At 44.6% G+C, this 21,524-nt stretch overlaps 2 protein-coding genes across 9 annotated transcripts in view; both read right to left on the reverse strand.

The window, feature by feature from the left end:
• MPPE1 (metallophosphoesterase 1) overlaps positions 1–21,524 on the reverse strand; it is a 43,673-nt gene that overhangs the window by 19,507 nt on the left and 2,642 nt on the right. The window contains exons 1-3 of one of the 8 annotated variants that reach the window (XM_074987471.1): positions 2,151–2,469; positions 1,719–1,810; positions 1,000–1,073 (exon numbers count right to left, since the gene is read on the reverse strand). The exons of 1 other annotated variant lie outside the window; for it this stretch is intronic. The gene's annotated coding sequence lies outside the window, so the exon portion shown is untranslated. Of the gene's footprint in view, positions 1–999; positions 1,074–1,718; positions 1,811–2,150; positions 2,470–21,524 lie in introns of those variants that run through there. 6 more of the 8 variants (XM_074987467.1, XM_074987468.1, XM_074987465.1 and 3 more) reach the window with 6 other exon arrangements.
• The window catches only part of LOC142009417 (uncharacterized), a 42,893-nt gene continuing 24,742 nt past the window's right edge, over positions 3,374–21,524 (reverse strand). The window contains exons 2-7 of the mRNA XM_074987474.1: positions 18,374–18,513; positions 16,458–16,544; positions 13,025–13,115; positions 11,999–12,188; positions 10,786–10,883; positions 3,374–3,761 (exon numbers count right to left, since the gene is read on the reverse strand). Coding sequence (XP_074843575.1) covers positions 3,615–3,761; positions 10,786–10,883; positions 11,999–12,188; positions 13,025–13,115; positions 16,458–16,544; positions 18,374–18,480 — 720 coding nt within the window. The 5' untranslated portion in view covers positions 18,481–18,513 and the 3' untranslated portion in view covers positions 3,374–3,614. The remainder of the gene's footprint in view (positions 3,762–10,785; positions 10,884–11,998; positions 12,189–13,024; positions 13,116–16,457; positions 16,545–18,373; positions 18,514–21,524) is intronic.

Below are 21,524 nucleotides of genomic sequence, written 5' to 3' on the forward strand. Positions count from 1 at the left end.
AGGGCTCGGCCATCAACCAAGCTGATGCATAGAGTAAGGGACACTGATGTGAGGCTGAAGAGGCCCGATCTACAGCAAGGAAGAAAGTCGAACCTGGTATGTCAATTCTAGCTATGCAAATGGCATGGCTAGAATTGTGTATCTCAGATCAACCTTGATCCCTAGTGTAGACCAGGCCTTAGTATAAAAATCAGGACAACCAGAAACAAGCTTTGAGCAATTACTTTCCCTTTACCTTTCTTAGTGAAAACTCCCATTATCTTAGTTGACATTTAAAATTACTTAAGAGATAGGGATATGGAGGTGTTAGTGTAACCAGGAGATAAACATCTCACAAAAGAAGGGGTGAAAATGTCATTCTTGTTTCAGCCAGTCAGGTCTTTCTTCATATTGCTTACATTCCTCATAGAGACCCCAGCTGAAAGGTGCTGAGACCATTATTGTTGGCATTATTCAGGACATGCTGCATCAGGACCACAGAAACTAAAGAGCTGTGAACAGGAAGAGGTCAATATTTAAATGACTGGAAAGGTAAACTGCCATTATTAAGGCGGTTCCATACAAGTCCAGAAAAAAAGCTCTAAGCTCCGTTTCAAGAGAAAAAAAATTAGCTACAGTAAACTCTTTCATATCCGGCAGCCCTGAGATCAGAAGGTTGCCGGATATTCAAATATTCTGGACAAGAGGGAGATATACCTTGCAATGCATAACATTAAAGAAAAACAAGATTAAATATTAAGAAACAAAACAAGAACATATGTGGAGTACTTTATTTACCAACAGCAGTAGTATTGTACACTGTAAACATGCACTGTATTTGCTGTATTTATTTGTATTTACTTCCACTGTACTGTCCTTGTGGAAAACATAACTTAAAATTTACTTATGGTTAAATACCAGTTATTTGAGTGTTCCAGATGATAGAATGCCAATTAAGACAGAGTTTACTGAATTTCATAAACGCACTAAGCTAGGACACTACATGTGAGTCGAGATTACCTTGTTTTAACATAAATGTTACCTAGTGCTGTAATCCAAGGCAGCATTATAAAACCAGATCTTGTTTGCATGTGCTATAAAGAGACAAATGTGAAACAAAAGTGTGTTAGGCTGGCACATATCCCACAAAGCCTTAGCATGCAAAATGAACCTATTGCTAATACCAGAGAGTTCCATATTTACTTCCTGTATAATTTGTTGAAACCACAAACTATTCAAGGGCTGTCAAAGAGTATTATAATTTAATAGAAAATGTTAATAAGTTACTTGAATCGCACTAAGGCACGTAAAAGATGGAAGGCAAAAAAAAATGCCTCAAGACCCTTTGCACTCATAAATCTATGCCACACTAAACAGATATAGTATACTCACTTTTAACCAGTATTCAAACAACGGGACTTCTCAGTTACCCACCATTCCAGTCCACGTGCATGCGGCTGGCAGTGGCTGCTCTCTCCCACCCAGCGCCCACCGCCCAGAGCAGCTCCCCACACGACGCAGTCATGCCTGAGCCACCCAGAGCAGTGTCACACCCAGAGCAATTCCCCGTGTGGCACAGCCATACACAAGCTGCTCACGGCAGCTCCCGGCCCAAAGCAGCTCATAATATGGCAATGCACAAGCTGTCCAGAGTGGTTCCCTCCCCCACCCACAGCAGCTCCCAGCATGGCAATGCACATGCAGCCCAGATTTGCTCCCCATGTGGCGCGGTACCTCACCCAGGGCATACTGGAACCTCCCGCATATCTGACATACTGGAATATCTGGCAACCTCCATGTCTCAGGGCTGCAGGATATGAAAGAGGTTACTCTAAAAGGCAAATAAAATGCAGACTCATAAAAATTGTTCAAGCATTCTCCACAAGCTTCTTCACTTCACTCAGACATTTTACAAACAAACTTTCTCTAGTGCATCTGCCTGCAAAAAGGTACAGAGATGCAACAGAACACAGGAGTGGAGAGGAGGACACAGATGACAGAATTGCACCCTAAAGCAAACGATAATAATCCGTGAATTAAACCAAAACCCAAGAGCAATGTTGTCAGAATGAAAATGCGCTTGAAGTTGGAACTGCCATTTAAAGGACATCAGCAATGGTAGAACAGCCCCAAAGGGCAGGGTGAAGGAATCATCTCCGCACGTCACTTACTCTAGTTTCTGTTCTTGGCTGTTGCTATTCCGGGAGCTGTCCTGCTTGCAGATTTCAGGGCTGCAGCATGTATCTTACCTGCACGCAGCACGTTTCTGGGTCTTAGGTTTCCTTTCGCTGAAAGGACATCACGAGACCAGCCTAGCACAATAGGTACTAGCAGCCAGGAACGCAACCCGACAATTCTTATTAGCCAAATGAAACACTGATCCGGATTGGTTCTTTTACTCTTTGGCACGGTGGTTGTGATTGGCCAGCTGTAATTGAAACCTAGTTGGCTGTTTTCAACCACAGCTGAAAAGCTAGTTCAGAGCTATAGTTGCTGTTTTTCACCTGTAAAGTTATTTTGATTTGAAGACTCAAGACTGGATGTATTATTGATCACAGTACAATCCATTCATTTGATACAAGACACTGTTTTCTGACACCATTAGACAGGTTTGAAGGTTATACACACACAGTTAATACCCACCTCACTGCCACATGGAATTATAATTTAACCATATCAAAGGACAATCATATTGTCACACTGGATATCCCAAAGCAGATTATTCTGTTGTTTAGAACTAGACCTTTGACAAAGTATCTAATTAAAGAAAGGTTAAAGGACTTGTACTTATTCACATTCTATTCTAAAATGGGAACCTAAGATGATCCAATTGTTTAAGACAACCTGATTAAAGAGAGAGCAAAGTTTTCACCCTCTTTTAATAGCTCAGGTAGAGCCAATGGATTATAATGAAGATTTCTGCATTATTTAGCAGAGATTTTGCAAGTGGCAGGATTCTGATGGAGGTGACCGCTAGTTTTCTGCACTGTATATTTTACAATCATAAAAGATTTGCATGGAACACTATAAGAATTGGGAAAAATAAATAATGTGACTAACATCTCTGCACCTTCTATTCTGTTCTTTACATATCACATTTTCCCACAGCTGATATATAAGGACATAGGGTTACTGGCTACTGTAGCAGTTCCTACCCTCAAGAGTGGGGCTGGGTATTTCCAGCTCCACTGCAGCCAAAAAAAAAAAAAAAATCAGACTACACAGCAGTCTAAAGACACCTCTGCAATACCCCTCATCAGCTACATTGATCTTTCTTCTACCACAAGATTAAGCCCATGAAATGTATCATAATAAAATGTCAAAGCTAGACAATTACTCAAATATAAATTAAAGGTTATAAAAAATCCACATTATTTATTCCTGCTACGTCCATTTTAAACAAAGAAACAGTGAATTTCTAAAATATATTATAAAAGGACAGTTTATTCAAAAACTATATAATAAGACATCAGATAAATGTAAAAGGTCCACAACATTGTAAAATTGCATATTAGCAAGGAAGTCATGATTTCATTGTGCAAAATGAAATACTAACCTAGTAACCAAGTTGCTCTGTGTTTTAGGGAGAGAATTCAACATTACAAATCTAAATGGAATGTTTAATTTCTATTAAGTTATACGATACTACTAGTTACAAAAGGGGCAGCAAAAGCAAGTCCATATGTTGAAGTTATGTGTTTCAAGCACTTTTCATACTGATTATTCAGTTTTATTGATTCTAGTAGAGCGTATTTTAAATCTTCTATCTCGTCGAAAAATCCCTAAAAAAGAAAATTCAGTATTCTTATTTTTTGTTCTTAAGTTACTTTTCCCGGCAAGGCATTGGGAAGGTTACAATCACACCTCAATTTTTTCCCCTGCTTGAGCCTACTTCTCAGGGTACAGAAGTCTCACAGCTGCAGTTAACAGACTTGAACTTGCACTAATGTATTAAAAATAGCTGCATAGACATGGGAGCTCAAACCTGAGCACAAACTCTGAAGTCTGATAATGGAGGTGGGCTTCAGGGCCTGAGCCACATCATCTACAGAGCCATTTTTAGTGCAGAAGGACATCATCAAATTTATCAACCTCAGTTCTAAAATTCACTGCTGTAGGTAATATAGATATACCCTCACAGTATGAGTCAAGTTAGTACACATAGAACCACTTCGGTCGTCAGAGAAGTTGCAACTACCTCTGAACTGACAGCAACGCTGCACAAAAGCTTACAACTTTCATACATATATATCATCTTTCATACACCTTCAAAATATTTTATGGACAAATAATAATAAAGGTAAAGTAAAATATATGAGAGCAGCAAGAGAAATTGAGAGAAGCAGAAGAGAAAGAGTCCAGTTGTCAGAAAGACAAAAAGGTAGTTCTAGCCTGCAAGAAGGAAAAGTGGTCACAAAAACCCAGTGATGTAGACAGAGCTTGTAGGATGGGTTCAAGAGAGAAAACAAATCCACGAAGACACTGGCAACTGGTCAGCGGACATTTTAAAAACCAAATGAGTTTCAATGGGATCTTAAGATGAATCAGGAGCCAAAAGAGGGGTTTGATAATGGAAATGTAGTTACATTTCTCCCCTGCATTCGCAAAAGCCAAACAGCAGAATTCCCCATATCATGAAGAGCTGAGAATTAGGAATTCATAAAGACTAGAACTGCAACAGTCAAGGACAGAGAATATTACGGTATGGATAAGAATTTCAACAATGGAGGAATAATGCAATGACTTGCACAGGCAATTCCGCAGAATTTAGGGTAGAAAAAAGAATGCTATAGCCAATCAGTTACAGAGGAAGGATACTGATAGTAGGCAAAATACTAGCTTCTGAAAGGTGAGACAGAATCTACAAGGGATGTTAAAGATTAACCCATAAACTGGTAAGCCTCATCCTAAACATATGAGGCTTACTGGTTACGGTTAACCGGTACAGAATAGAGCAGTCCCCTCTGCTATCCGCAGGGCCACTGGGAGCAGGGAGAGACGTGGCTAGGGAGGCTGGTCCAGCCCAGCTGGGCCAAAGCAGCCCCAGTCCCCAGTACACTGTGAGTAGGGGCGCTCCAGTCACCATTCCCCAACCTGTTTAATCGGTTAGCCAGTTAAACCTAGCATTTAACTGATTAACCAATGAAACAGAATTTCACATCCCCAAAACCTACTACAGTACTTTCAAAAGAGACTACATAATAAAATATGCCTCTAGACTCTACGGTGTTCTTCTCTTATTTTTACTGTAAGTACTTTGGAGAAGGGTGTCAATATTTGTTTTGTAACCTGTCACACATCTTGTAGTCATCTGTATAATAAAATTCCACAATTGTTATTCTATGGCTACGTCTACGCTACAAAAGAACTTTGAAGTAAGCAGTTTTGAAGTAGAGCATCTACACACAAAAAGCACCCCTCCCTTACGTCCGGGTAGGATCCGTCTACTTTGAACTAAAGCATCTACACACCCAACAGCCCCTACCTCGAAGCAGGGGGCCAGGATATGATGCAGGCAGGGGTCACCGGCCACCAAGCCCTTTGGGGCTCACAGCCAGCCAACCCCTTAAAGGGCCCCTCCCAACACCCCCACGCTGCACGTGCTCACGCAGAGGCTGCACGCAGCAGGGCAGACTGCGCGCTGGGGAACAGAGCTGCACACCCTGCCTGCCCAGATGCTCGCCGAGGAGGACCTCCTCAGTGCTGTGGCCTGACTGCTCGCCATGCTGCTCGTGGTGCCCTTCCAGCTGCACAGCCGGGTCGCCCACACGGGCCCCATCCTTCAGGCCCTGGCGCCCCTCACCCAGGATCACCTGATCCAATGCCAGTGGGCCTTCACCACCAGCATCAAGTGGTGGGACCAGCTGGTGCTGGGAGACTGGGACAACGAGCGGCGGCTGAAGAACTTTCGCATGACTTCGCAGACATTCGAGGACCTCTGCCACTGGCTCACCCTAGTCCTCCAGCACCAGGACACCCAGATGCAGCCAGCACTCCCAGTGCAGAAGAGTGTGGCCATTGAATTGTTGAGACTCGCCACCCCCAATAGCCACCAGTCCATCAGCCACTAATTCGGAGGCCACCAGCAGAGCAGTGCTTATAGAGGTAAGCCTGGCCCACACCAAAGACCCACCTTCGGGAGGGGGGGCTACTGGGCAAGGGGAAGGGGGCCCCTGGCAAGGATGGAGCAAAGGCAAAGGGGGCCACCCGGTCTGGCGTTCATGGACCTGTCTTCCCTCCACCCCCGCAGGTCGTCCGAGCCATTAACATAGCGCTCCTGCAACAAATCGTAACCCTCGGGGACCTGGATGCCGCCCTTGCTGGGCTTTGGAGCTGAAATTCTTGAATTGTTTTGGAGCCCTGGATGGGACACACTGGACCACAGCAGCAGGACCTACGTTAACAGGAAAGGGTACCACAGCAGCCACAGCTGCCTCTACCACCCCAGGTCTGGAGCCCCCTGTGGGGCTGCAATGGGGCCGGGACCACAGGGAGATGGGGTGAGGTGGGGGTGCCACGGGCTCAGCCTCTGTGGGGGGACACTGGGGCTGGGGCAGGTGTGCCCACCCCAGCCAACAGCCGCCGAGCCAGCTTGACATGGGCACCAGGGACAGATCCACCACAGGGTGGGCAGCTGTGGGGCGGGGGGAGGGGGCGCGCTGCAGGCTGGGCTGGCAAGGGGGCGGGAGGTTGTGCAAGGCAGGTGGCCAGGACTTGAGCCACAGTGTCCAGGCTGCTGGCCAGCAGCACCTACACCTCCTTCGCCATCACCAGCCAGTCCCAGAGCATGCTGGTCATTTCTCACATGACCGCCCAGGTAGTGGCCACCTCCTCATCCCACCAGTGCTGTCAACGTGCGGCCCAGACGTGGCCATGTGGGGATGCAGGCTGGGGCAATGAGGCAGCCTCCAGGCCACCCTGCAGCTGTGGGATGCTGCGATGGGCTGGGGTGGCTGCCCAATGAAGGACCTGTGGAAACAGAAGGGGACAGGGAGGTGGCCCATGAGTGCTGGGTCCCAACCCGGGGGGCCAGGGCCCCCACCCCGCTCCCCTGACGTCTAATGGCCTTGGGCCCTGTGGGATTCCGGGTGCTGAGGGGTTCCCACCTGGCAAGGGTCAGGCTGTGTTTCGGTGGACCCCTCCTTCCCCAGGCGGATGGGCTGCAGGGCTGTTCCAGTGGGGGGCATCTCCAGGCTTAGTGACATCCCGATCACCCTATACTTACTGGCTGTGACCTCCAGGGGCTCGGGTAAGGCTCAGCTGGATGAGGCATGGTTAGGTGTCCCAGAGTGGAGGGCAATGCCGAGGGTCCCACTGCTGAAGCCCTTGTTACCACCCTCAGTCTCAGTGGGCCAGTCCCTGCTTGGAGGGGTCTGGTAGTGCCGGAGGGGCCCACCTCCTCGTCGGTGTCCAATGGGGGGCGTGGGCCAACGATGTCCATGAGGTGCTCTAGGATGGCCACCTCCCGCGGCCCCAGGAGCCTATGCAGCTCCCTGAAGTGGGAGGAGTGCGCGGGCCATGCCCCCAACCAGCTAGCAGTGTCACACGCTTTGCAGGAGGCCTGCCTCAGTTCTCTTTTATTTTAATGCACATGCTGCTCCTGGTGCGGCTGGGGTGGCTTTGGCGGCAAGGCCACTGGCCAGGCTGTTTTATGCCTCAGCATTTCACTCCTCCTCCATAGAGTGAGGAGGTCCTTCAGCTCCCCCTCAGTCCAGGACGGTCCTCTCCTAGCACGCCCCTTGTCTGAGCACTGTGAGCCCTCGGACTCGTTGTCTGAGGCCTCCGGGCGGTGGGGAAGGGGGGTCCTGCTGTGCTGTCATCGTGGCAGGACAGTGCAGGTGCTAGCTGGAGCCTCGAGCAGGGGCAGTCTGACTAGGAGCTTGTGCTGCCCCTGCTTGTGGCACGCTCTCAGCTTCCTGCTTGGGGTTGCTGGTGAGCTGGTTGCTGTCAGGCAGCCAGCAGGAACCACAGAGCTCTGCCTGGACTGGTCAGAGTGTCTACACGGTCCGGGGGGGCCGCCGCCATGGCAGACCCCTTACTTCAAAGTAGCGAGTGCAGCACGTCTATACACTTCCTACTTCAAACTGAAACTCTGAAGTAGGGCACTACTCCACTCCCGGGAATGAAACAGTGACATGGAAGTTAGCTTCCCTTACTTTGAAGTAAGGCAAAGCATGTAAACACTCTGCAGGCTACTTCGAAGTAGCCCCTTACTTTGAAGTTAACTTCAAAGTTATTTTGTAGTGCAGACGCAGCCTACATGTTGCTCTTGAAGCCTAAAATGACTGTTCAGTCAATCTGAAGAGATAGAAGAGCCACAATCATAGCTGAGAGCTTTTTGTGTTCAGAATATCATCAGGTACAAGTATCACTAAGATTCACTGTTCTACTGTCCACCTTTTAAATTCTCAGCCACTTTGATTTTATGAATTATGCCTGTCTGGATTGCTGCTCCTATGCCAAGCCAGGAGTCCTTGACCACTGTGACATCAGAGATAATTCAACCAATCACTCTCCTTCCTCTATCATTAATTTGCATGCAACAACTGTATTGGTTGCATTGGAAAGACTGCACAGATTGTGGATGAAGTGGTTCAACTGCTACATCTGTGTGATACTGCAGGCTTTCAGCTACTATTACATAAATAATAACCTTGGTGACAATCAGGTTCTCAGAAATCTCTCTCACCTGACACGAGAGTTTTCAATCACATAGTAACCACTTTTCTAAATAAAACATCAGGCTGGGCCACACTGACTCTCTAACAATTCCTAAACTGTCAGACACAATGAATCCCCAATACTGCTTTCTGACAGATCTTTAAGTACCACCCTGCTAAGTACCTATTTAGCTTGTTGGAACTGTTGAAAAATCACAGGACAAAGCAGTACTTAAGAGAAAGCACCACATTTATACTGAAAACAAGTGAAATGTGATATTGGTATCTCACAGAATCATAGAACACTAGAACTGGAAGGGACTTCAAAAGGTCATCAAGTCCTGTCCCCTGTCCTCACAACAAGACCAAGCACCATCTAGACCATCCCAGACAGGTGTTTATCTGACCTGCTCTTAAATATCTTCTGAGATAGAAATTCCACAATCTCCCTAGGCAATTTATGCCAGAATTTAACCACCCTAAGAGTTAGGAAGTTTTTCCTAATGTCCAACCTAAACCTCCCTTGCTGTAGTTTAAGCTCCTTGCTTCTCGTCCTATCCTCAGAGGCTGAGAACAATTTTTCTCCCTCCTCCTTGTAACACTCTTTTGGGTACTTGTAAACCACTATCGTGTCCCTCTCGGCTTTCCTCTTTTCTAAACTTAACAAGCCCAGTTCTTTCAGTCTTCCCTCATAGCTCATGTTCTCTAGACCTTTAAATAGTCTTGTTGCTCTTCTCTGGACCTTCTCCAACTTCTCCACATCTTTCTGGAAAAGGAGTGCTCAGAACTACATTTATTTTTCAACAAACACTCATGACTATCAAATGATTAGGGTTACTCTCTACACACGACGCATACAATTTTCAACAGTGCCTACCTGGACTAAGGTTCCCAAATTAACTGAATGTTAAGGATGCAGCATGTATTGCAAGTGTCCCAGTCCAAGAGCTAATGGATTAATGTTTGTCCTCCAATCAAAAGGACAAAGAAGAATTAATTAGCTTTATGCAAATACAAAAATCTAAAAAATAGTTTAAGGAAAATTGCTGCTGACATAAAGAAAACTTTCACTGGATAATCAAATAACTCAAATAGTAAGTTCAGGCCTCTAACTCTATCATTTCAAGAATTACCAATACTTCCCCACTAACTCCCTCCTCTCCATCCCCCTTTTTGTTTTCCATGCAATTCTAAGTCGGACAGAACTAACTGAATCTTTTCAGGCCTCTGCAACATGGACAAAATAATCTCTCAATTTATCAACAGGACCAAAGATAAAAGGGGTCCCAAGATAAAAGTGTGTTCACAAGAGAATCAAGCAGTTAAAAGCAAAAGTATATAGGAATTTCAAATACTCCTCTTCCTAAACAAGTCTGCATAGAGAAGATTAAACCAAAGATTTTGCAAGAACTGTTAACTCTGTATTCCTTTTTAAATGCCACCAGGCAAACACATAGTGGAATCAATTTGTACAACAGTAAACACAGTTTGAACATCTCTAGTCCAGCACCTTCAGGAGCTCACTTGATGAATGAATTTGCCAGACGATGGGAGGTCAGTATTATCTAGCAGCATTACCAACACTTCCATTGTTTAATGGGCTCTTAGAAGACATGTAGGAATAAATTACAGTTATATAACAGCACAGAACACTTAGAGCTGGGACTGTCGGCTGGAAACAAGCTTATGGGACCACAGGATACTTGGCTACGTCCATGACGAGTGGTTGTCTAAGGGTATGTATATACTTACCTCGGGTTCGACACGCCATGATCAATCGGCCAGAGTGAAGAGATGGCCAAATCAATCTCTCTGAACTCAACCATTGACCCTGTTACTCCACACTGCCACTTGGAGTAAGGGATGTTGGCACAAACCCAAAAAAAGCCCTGATCTACACGAGAGTCCAAAGTCAATCCTGATGTCGATTCTAGCTACGCTAATGGCGTGCCTACAATTGCGTATCTGGGACAGATTTTGATCCCTAGCGTAGACCAGGTCTATCTAAAATCATTCCGGATTTTACCAGACAAAAGTGTGCCGGACTAGAGAGGTTCAACATGTACACTTCATCGATGGGTAAATACATACTAGAAAGTTAGTTTTATAAGTGTCTATTATGACATCTACCCTAAAAGCAAGTTACCTTGTCTAATGCAGCTAATTCATTTCTTTGCATTCTCCTTTCTCTAGACAGCTTCTCATTTTTTTCCTTCAGCTTTTGAATCTCAAGCAACAGTACCTCTAAAGTCAAATTAGAAACACATTTTAATCATTATAGTAACTTCTCACACATCTACCATAACTATATCACATACTGGCCAGTGTCTGGTGTTACTGTCGTGCAAATTATGGCTCATATTTTAGAAAAAAATACTTCCCTTTAAAAACTGATCCTACACATTTCCAGCAACTACAAAATTCTAGGATCTGCCAGCTAGATAGTTTCTATCTACATTTTTATAAAAGCCCATTCTGATATTTTTGCTGTGCTAACACTCTATCCAAAAATCAGAAACTCTGCTCTCATGTGAGGATTCTGAATGGTCACATGTGATCGTCTGAGCTATGAGAAGGCTATCCCATCCACTACCAGGGAAGAACTTTCTTTAGAATTGCAGTGATTTCTTAAGCCTTAAATGAAAAGGTTGATGGCACAATAATTTGGGCATTCTATATAAACTACTCCTGTGATGGGTACTTCCATTAGGTAGATATAATCCTGTTCTACTCCGGTCTATTCTAGATCAGTGATCCTATAAAAATTATACTGTGTGGGGTCTAGGTTTGTCCCTCAACTTCCATAACAAAGGTTCCCAGGTTTTTTGTTTGTTTGTTTGTTTCTTTTTTTAAGCGTTTTCTTTTTCTTTTTAATTATCTGACTATGTTCTTCCTCATACATCACCAGAAGCTGAGATTCTGAAATGAAAAGTATGCAGCTGCATACCTGTACAACAAGACTGCGTCCAATGGCTTTGTACAGTTACAGCTGACTAAAACATAGTAAATAATGCTTCTATAGAAGATATAGACTACAGGCCTTTTCTCCAAGCTACATTGGCTTTGCGTGCCTAAGCAAAAATAAAAGCAGCAAAGGTTTTTTGTCACTAAAATAAAGAAAAAGAGACAAAATCCACACAGTGTAGCTCTATTGATCAGATGGGTCCATTTTCACATAGCCATTTTCCATAAGTTCACAGCATTTCAGATACTGCAGTAAGGGCTAAGTGAAGCACATGGCCTTGAGCAAGTACTGTGTCTTAGGGTGAAATGCATCCACTGATGAAATATGATATGTAGAAAATCATCAGAGCACAGAGTCAATGTTTGTTTTGTAAACTGCTACACATATCTATTACCTAAACATTTGCAAGAACAGGCTCCCTTCTTTTTACATATGCATCTGAGAGATAATGCTACTTCTGCCTCTGCTGTTGGAATCCTTTCTCCAGAATCAGTGTTGTCCTTCTGGGAAACTTTTATACATTCCAACTGTTCAATTCTTTGTTTTTGCCATTGAAGCTGATGCTCTAATTCATGAATGGTAATCTATGACAAAAAAAATTTAGAAAATTTAAACACGTATACAAAAAAAAATCTCTGCTTTATGTGGTCAGAAATATCTCTTGAGCACCAATTTAAAGTTCCCAATATCCAATGGAGAACAGAATTTACCAGCAAAATAATTAAGGATAAGTTGCAAATCCCTCAAACACCAATTTAAAAAAATGATTATGAAAACACTCACACATAAGAAATACCAACCCTCCTCCCACAAAGAACTGAAACGTTTTCAACTGGTCCTGATATGGAAAATGATTAATTGGAATGCATAAATCTGAAGAGGCACTTAAAGGATTTAAATGTATTGGGGAAATGTTAATTTGCAATACTATATAACACCGACAGAAAAAGAATGTCCCACATTTTTAAAAGTAAATACTAAAATAAAACAATTTTCTTATTTAGTTGGTATATTTAGCTACCTGGGATTTTTAAACCTGTATTTTTGTTTCATTATGAAACTAATACGAAGTTTTTAAAAACTGTGTAACAAATATACAACCTTTTTTTCTGGCAATAGCAAAAATGCTGTTTATCCCAACTCAATGAACACTAATTACAGTTGGATTGAGACAGTTCTTACAACTATCTACGAAAATGACCTAAATACAATCAACATTAAAGTTATGGACCAAAGATAGCAGTGACACGATTAACGTTCCAAATTAAAATAAAACCATTAATGTGTGACATCAACAAGGAAAAGAGAAGGGTTTTTTTTTTAAAGAGACTGAAAAGTGACACGTATATGACCATTTATACAAACATTAACGCTCAAAACTTAAGTGTCACATTAAATAAATGAAACAATCACTACTTACAGTGAGAGTTTTAATTATTTCACTTTGTTCCTGTTTTGTTTTAACTTCTCTGTCGTAACGTTTCTGTAGGTTATTATACATCTGAAGTATTCTGGTAACAGAAACACACGTGTGAACTGATGAACTATCATTTTCCTACAAAAATAAAGTTTGCTCACATTTGATAATATATTAGTTATATAGAAACCTTTAGAACTGTAGTTATGTTTCATAGCTCCAAGTCTGCATAAATCAGGCCCACAGATTTATTAGTAAATACACAGAGATGTTTCTCCTATTATACTACTAATATGTTCATTAGCCCCTAGAAATGGAGCATAACTTAGGCATTAACCCAAATTATTTATATTCTTCTATATATAAGAAAGATGCTCATTCAAATACCAATATTCTTATGATATAAATTCAAAAAAGCTGAATATTAGACCTCAACAAAGAACAGCAATATATGGTTCATACCTGCAACTGTTACTCATAAGAGTAGACCCTACAACTTCATAGACTGGGGACTGGACTATACAGGCCTGACCCAAAGACCACTGACTTCACTGGGTAGTGGACTGGTCTCTTAGGCTATGTCTACATGGCCAAGATCTTGAAATAAAAGCAGTTATTTCAAAATAACTTTGGCAACTTCTAAATGACACACACACTATTTCAAAATAAATTTGAAATAGTGATTGCATTATTTCAATTCCAGTAAACCTAATTTCCTGAGAAATAACCCCTATTTTGAAATAGGTTATAATGGGCTCCAATGGCCCTTTTTTTCAAAATAGCATTTTCAGGTCCATAATGCTATTTCAGAATAGCTGGGTGCTGTTTCAAAATGCATTTTGTGTGTGGTTATGTTATTTCAAAAATAAGTATTACGAAATAGGGCTGTAGTTCAGACATAGACTTACTGAGCACAAGATGCACCTGGCTATATGAAGATCCCTGTGCTTTCTGAAACTGACACTATGATAAAGCCACATACCCAAACCCTTTCAAAGTTTCTTACAGATAAATTTCTCAATTTCATAAAACATAGGAGACTTAAATGACTAGCATTTAAATTTAGTTTATTAACTTTTCACAGAAACACCTCATAACTAGAATTAGAAAAGGGAAATTGGGAACTATTCAGGGTGTATATGATTTTATTTTTTTATACGCTGCTTATCACGACGAATATGACTGCATGAATGTGTTGTATCCTATTTCACCTAACAAGTTTTTAATAGTGCAATAAAATGACAGGAGGACAAACATTACAACACATACATTCCAGCTATCTCCTTAATAAGGATAATCATAAACCACTTTAAAGAAAATAATGGTGGGCTAGAAACACTATAAAATCAGATTCCTTTCAAGTTTACAAAAGAAACCATTTACCAAAATGTGACTCTTTCTCCCTCTTTCCTGTCAATGGAACTACTTTATGTAAGTCAGACTTCAGTGAAGGAGACTTTTAATTATGAATAGTTTATATTAGCAAAGGTAGGAAAAGTCCTACTAAAGCAGATTCTTGGTTACTTACCAATAACTATTGTCCTACAAAATACTTATCTAAATCTTTAATATGAAACAAAATCTTGACATAAAAAACAACTAAGACTCGAGTCCTGCATGAATGGACTGCTACCTCTATGTGGAATCCCAACTAACTTAATAGGATACTGTGCATACAAAGCAGTCCATGTACATACTACAAATTTCTTGATCACAATCTTAATGCTCCTTTTGTGAACTGAACTAAAACTGTACTCTTCTCATCACCATCTAGTTATAAATTTGTAGTCAGCAATAATTCACAAACCCTACAAACAAGAAATTATTTATTTTACAAATATTACCAGACTAAAGCAATAGTATTATTTAACAGCTGTGGTTTTATATTGGACAGTGCACTGTCCAACAAATGATGTATATTTAATACTTATTGATTCCTAACATCCAATTTTGTCATCTACTCTTTCCAGTGCACAAGCTTCCCGACCTCTTTCCATTTTTCCCTTCAAGCTTCCCCACTTACTTGCATTTCTCCCAAGTGAGATATGGAGCAAAATTTCTACTCAATCCTTACACATCTTTCTTTAGTGTCATTGTCTGCGCCCTAGCATTCCCTTTCTCAACACTTAAACAAAATTAATCTTCCTTCCTGTAATATAATGTAAGAATCTGAATTCCCTCAAACACACTGAAAATTACTTCCAAGTAACACATCCAGCCAAACTACTAGCTCTTGCATCTTGAAAGCTCTGGGCTTTCAATTTGTTTCTCAGCAAATTAAAAAGTAACATGTGCAAAGAAAGAGACAAACTGGACAGGACTATTTTTATTCTGTGATTATGTGGTGGTGGATCTTGGACAACCATGGCAGAGGAGTTAATTAAGACATTGTCTTAAAAGAGAGAGACATGTAAGAAAAGACACAGGCAGCACAGAAAAGAACAGTGGAGTGGACTAGAAAGAAAAAAGTGAAGACATCATGCAGCACACACACAGCTTCCTATATTCCCCCCCACTTCTGCCACAGAAAAAACTGCCATGCCTTCTGGGTATAGACCCTATCAGAGACCATTCTGAAGAAATTTGTCCCCTTGGTAAAAAAGAAAAACATGTCAAGTGTAAGCAGTGCAGGTACTGCTTGCAAGAATTACACATCTTAAGGAAAACTGCTTATTGGGAGAAAATGATGCAGATGACAACGTGGGTATAGCTGAGTAGATCATCTGGTTAGTAACTTGAATAATTCTTACTTTGCAATGCATCATTTTTAAAAGACTCTGTTTTTTTCATATGAGCCTGACTTAATACAGGCGTGAGCAAACTTTTTACATATAAGTACACAATACAAAAAGCTGTAGTAAGAGCAAGACTTGCCAGTTACCACTGTCATTATCTTAATTTACATTACATGATACATATCCCTTATTCTGGAACATCATGGCCACAGGCTATAAAACAGAAGTGCCAGTAAGTTCAATGGGCCTTACTCCAGAGCATACAGTTTACTTTTTTTGGCAACTTGATTTAAATCAATGATTGAAGGAGAAGGAATAATTTAAATAGCCTTGATTTATATCAGTCCACCCTGGAAGTAAATCATATGCACCTCCCTTAAAGTAACAGAGAGGGAGCTGTGCTAGTCTATATACTATCAAAACAAAAAGCAGTCAAGTAGCACTTTAAAGACTAGCAAAGTAATTTATCAGGTGAGCTTCCATGGGACAGACCCACTTCTTCAGACCATAGCCATACCAGAATGGCTATGGTCTGAAGCAGTGGGTCTGTCCCATGAAAGCTCACTTAATAAATTATTTTGCTAGTCTTTAAAGTGCTACTTGACTGCTTTTTGTTTTGATCCCTTAAAGCATGCTAGTTCTATTTAGAAAAGACATGCTTTGTTAACCTTGTAAATAAGCAAGCCTCCAGAAGAACTTACCTGGCACTTTGGCCTGCTATTTTCTTTTCTTTCTTGTGACTGCTACCTTCCTTGTTCCATAAATGGGATTCTGTTTGAACCTGAACACTTAATTGAAATAAACACAACGGTTTAAGGATGGTCTCTCTGCCATTCAACGCAAACACAGATTTCAGAACTCTGAGGAAAGACTTTAAAACAGGAAGGATAAATTAATACATCTTTTCCTTTGGTCTCAAAATACAAGTATGCTTTTAATGTTTCTCACTCTGTATGGGAATTCCTACTGAAAATGCTGTTCACAGAGATCTATGGAATGCTACCTAGCTCCTGTTCGAAGCATCAAAACTTTAAAGGAAGTCAAGTTTTTACATCCAGATGTTTTAAACTGCACTAATACTTAATGTAGAGCCTATTTTACTTACTGATGATTTATTAACTATCAAAATATCATAGAGCACTTTAGACTACTGATACTGTAAGCAAACAAAGCAGCCACACACAGATATTTAAATCTGCTGTTGCACTGACAGTGTGAATTTTGTCCCAAGCACTGGGATTGCTTTCTACTCCTTTCTGAGCAGAGCACCAAGACTTCTTATCATCTCCTTTTTAACTTGCCTGGACTTCCAATACAGATAAGCAGAACAAATTAAAATCAGGGTAGAGAACCTTTCTTGTGTTGGGGACACAGACCCACAGAAAAAACAGTAGGAGGCCACACAAGTGAGAAGCAAAAGGGAACAATAACTCACAGACCTGGCCCTCAAGTTAATGGGGAGAACCCACAGAGGCACAGCCCCCAACTGGGGAGTAGGAAAAAAAGACACTCATCTCACTCCCCTTGTGCTCCAGCCCCATGGAGGAGATGGGGAGCGCGAGCATGGAGGTTCAGGGTTTCTTCTGAGGTCTAATTATTTTTTCTCAGGGAAATTACAGTGCAAGAGTGGGATGGGGATGGAGGTGTGGGGTCTGAGACGGATGGAACAGTAGACTGGGATGCCTTCCAGTCACAGCTTAAAAGGAGGTAGCAACATGGGTGGCACCTCACCACCCTATACTTGTAGGTACAGTAGTCCCTCAAGTTATGTGAGGGCTGCATAGCACCACAGCCTTGCATAAGTCGAATTCTGTGTAAGTCAGGGGGCGGCTTTTTTCCCCAGTGGAACACACATTCTGCAACCAAGGAAGCAGCAGGAGCACCTGGAGCTCCTTTTGAAAGTTAATTCCTGGAGTTGGGGGGACAGCTGTGGAGGGTTAAGCCTGGCAGTGGGTTGGGGTCAGGTGTTGAGCCTGGGGTGGGTTAGGGCTGTAAGGGAGACAGGGGATGGAGTTCAGCTTGGGCCGTGCAGCCCTGCAGCTGGTTGAGCCACAGCCACGTGAGGGGGTAGGGGGGTGAGCCAGAGCCTTGGGGGACTGGAAGGGGTGAACTGGTGGTACAGGTGGTGTTGAACCAAGTCCACACAGGGCTGGGGGGGACGAACCAGGACCAGGGGGAGCGGGATTTTGAGTTGCCTTTAACTCACATTAGCAGAATTTGAAATTGTACATTTCAAGGGATTAGTGTACTGTCCCCCTACCACTCCCACTGGCCATGATTCCCAGCCAGTGGGAGGAATAGGGATGGAATTCACATGCGAATGCAGAGATAGAGCTTCCCTGTATGGCTGTTCACCAGTCGGAGTGGGAAGAGGGGAATGGCAACATGCAGAGCCATTTCTTTTCCTGACAGGCAGAGTCTGCACAGCAGATGCAGCCCATGGCTTGCCTTGATCTGGTCCTGGCTAACCCCACTGCAGAGGGGGATACAGGTTCCCCATCCCTGGTTTAAAAAGATGGCATCAGGAAACAAGTATCCAAATTCTACGTGGCACTGTCAGCCCTGCATACAAGTCCAAGTTTCAAATTCAGATTTAATCCAGAGAAATAATTCTTACTCTCTGTTTGTGACATAGTCATGCATTAACTGCTGCAGATGGAGTTTCTCCTGGATCTGAGCCAAATCATTTTCTAGCTGTTGATTTTTTCTACGCAGTTTTTTCATTTTCTTAACAAGCTGTTCGTTTTCATCACTGAGCTAAAAAGTAAGAGAAAAATATTCACCAGACAAAATTTTCAAATGTTGTTTTAATGTTGGTTCCTACCGTTCATTTTTATAAACCTGAGAATGTCTGTCATGGGTCATTCAGGTACGTAAAGCAACGTACTTCAAAAAGCCATTGGCCTTTTTTTTTCTTTTTGAAAAGGAGAATGAACCCAAATACATGTTCCTTAGGATATACATAAAAGATGTATCTTCTGTACAGTTTAATGAATCAGTACCAAACGCTTTTATTATGTCAGTGCATCTCATGAAAAATATATGTTCCTATACACAGAAAGGAAGAAGGAGGCATGCTTGCTGTTGGACTACACTTTGAAACATAGGCCCAATTCTGTAAATACACTTCTGCTTATCTTCACTTATGATTAGTCTCACTGAAGCTCTTAATATATTAATAGCTTTAGGATGAAAAGCACTTTATGGCTATGTCTACACTAGAACACTACATCGAAGTAGCTTATTTTGAAGAAGTGACATCAAAATAAGCTCCTTTGATGCACAGGGTCCACACATCCTGTGGGCTGATGCCGTCGACATTCAATGTCAAGATAGCAATGCGCAACATCGAAAGGGGCCCCTCAGGAGAGCGTCTACATACAAAAGCGGCCCCATTCGAAACAAGGGGCCAAGAAAGCCTGCAGAAGGGGTCACAGGGTGGACTAGCCCTTCTGGGGCAACAGCAAGCCACCCCCTTAAAGGGCCCCTCCCAGACACACTCGGCCTGCACAGCACAAGGGTTGCAGACCCCATGAACACAGCTGTGGACCCCCAGGAGCAGCACCAGCAGTCAGAAGCCCTCAGGGCTGTCACCGAGGCAGGGACTGCCCTGCTCAGTGCTGCGCAGGAGGCCGCCCAGCACCTCCTTGAAGGCAAGCCTCCCTTGGGGGATGAAGGGGCTACCCCATACCATCATGGGGCCCTCCTGGTCCCCCCACCCCCAGCGGGGTGCTCCACCAGCTGTGGAGATACCCCACCACCACAGAGTGGTGGGAGCGCCTGGGCCTGGAGGAGTGGGACGATGACCACTGGCTCCAGAATTTCCGAGTGAGATGGCAGATGTTCCTTGAGCTCTGCCAGTGGCTCACCCCTGCCCTGAGGCACCATGACACCCACATGCAGCGTGCCTTCACTGTCGAGAAACGAGTTGGCATGGCCGTCTGGAAGCTGGCCACTCCAACAGCTACCAATCCATAGGATGCCAGTTTGGTGTGGGTAAGGCCACTATTGGGGCCATAGTCATGGAGGTGAGGGGACCAGGTGAGGGGGCAGGGGAAGGGGAGCCCAGGAGGGACCCCAGGCAGCAGGGGGCCAGGGGAGCCCAAGTGGGGGGCCAGGTACACCGTGCACACCCTCACAGGTGCCTATGTCCTCCCCACCACAGATGGTCCGTCCGCTGAATGCCCTGCTGCTCCACAGGTTCATGAAGCTTGGGGACCTGGATGCAGCCATTGCAGGGTTTGCTAGCATGGAGTTCCCCAACTGCTTTGGGGCACTGGACAGGACCTACATCTCCATCCACTCCTCGGACCACAACAGAGGACGCTTCCTGAACAGGAAGAGCTCCCCCCTGTGGTCCTCCAGGCCACGGTGGACAGCCGGGGCTGCTTCCAGGACATATAGTTGGCTGGCCTAGCAGCACCCACGACGCCCACACTTGCAGGAACTCTGGCCTGCGCCACCAGCTAGAGGCGGTGGCGGGCTCATCCCAGTGCTGGTCCCTGCTCTGGCTGGCTGGCTGCTGCAGTGTGACATCCCCGGAGGTCTGTCTGGCACCATGGACATCGCAGTGCTGTCATGGCCCTCAGATGGTGCGGCTGCGGAAAGAGCAGGGAAGAGAGAGGACAGCCATTAGTACTGGGCCCTGGCCCGTGGCCCATGCCCCACCACTGGGTCCCCATCCCCTGTCCCCCAGCCATGGGCGTGGTGTCCCTGTGGGTGGCCCCCTTTGGGGGTTCAAACCGCCGCCATCCCCAGGGGATGGGGTGTGGTACTGTCCATGGGGCCGGATGCTGAGGGGTCCTGGGGGCCATGCTGCTGTCCCGGGGCCATGGTGGGCCGAGGTCAGCTGCAGGTGTGGTGATACCCTAGTCATGTCCCTTGCCCCCACCTCGTAACCCGGGGGCGTGTGCCCTGTGGGATACATACCTGATGGTCCACTCCCACGATAGGGGGACACCCGTCAGGCAGACACCCTACTGGAGCTGCAGGAGGGGAGGTCAATGAAGAGCTCCCTGTTTCTGGATGCCTCCTCTGCCGTCCCAGTGGTGGGCTCCTCCGGGGGGCCCTGGGGCTTCTCAGCCATGGTATCAAGAGTGGCCGGGGGGGGGGAAGAGGAGGTATACAGGGGACCCAGGATTTCCCTGAGCTCCCTGTAATAGGGGCAAGCAGTGGGGGAGGCCCCAGACTGTCTGGCTGCATCTTGGGACCGGGCGTAACCCTGCCACAGCTCCTTGACTTTACTCCTGACGTGGTCAGGAGTGCAGGCAGGGTGACCTTGAGCGGCCAGGCCCTCGGCCAGCCAGGCAAACGCTTCTGCATTCCACTGCTTGCTCCCCATTACCTGTAGCACCTCCTCCTCGCCCCAGAGCCCCAGCAGGTCTTGGAACTCAGCATCCGTCCAGGAGGGGCTCCACCACCTGTTCCCCCCACCCCCACAGCTGGATGACTCAGAGCCCTGGGACCCCTTGGGGGGGTGTGTCCTAGGGGCACTCAGGGGGCGGGCTGGCTGCCATGGGTGCTGGGTGGTGGACTGGGGCCGCTGGAGGGAGTGCAGGGTGAGCACGTGTGTGTGCTGCTGCCTGCACACTCTCAGATTCCTGCCACAGGATATCTGGGTCCCTGGTGCTTTAAGAGCCGCTGTGCGTGGCAACCATAGAGCCCATCAGGGGCTGCACAGCACATCTTATCACCTCAGCTGATGGCCGCCACAGAGGACCCTACTATTTCGAAGTAGCTGGATACGGATCTTCTACACACGCCCTACT

Source organism: Carettochelys insculpta, chromosome 2 (genome assembly GCF_033958435.1).
Source record: "Carettochelys insculpta isolate YL-2023 chromosome 2, ASM3395843v1, whole genome shotgun sequence".
NCBI lineage: Eukaryota > Metazoa > Chordata > Testudines > Carettochelyidae > Carettochelys > Carettochelys insculpta.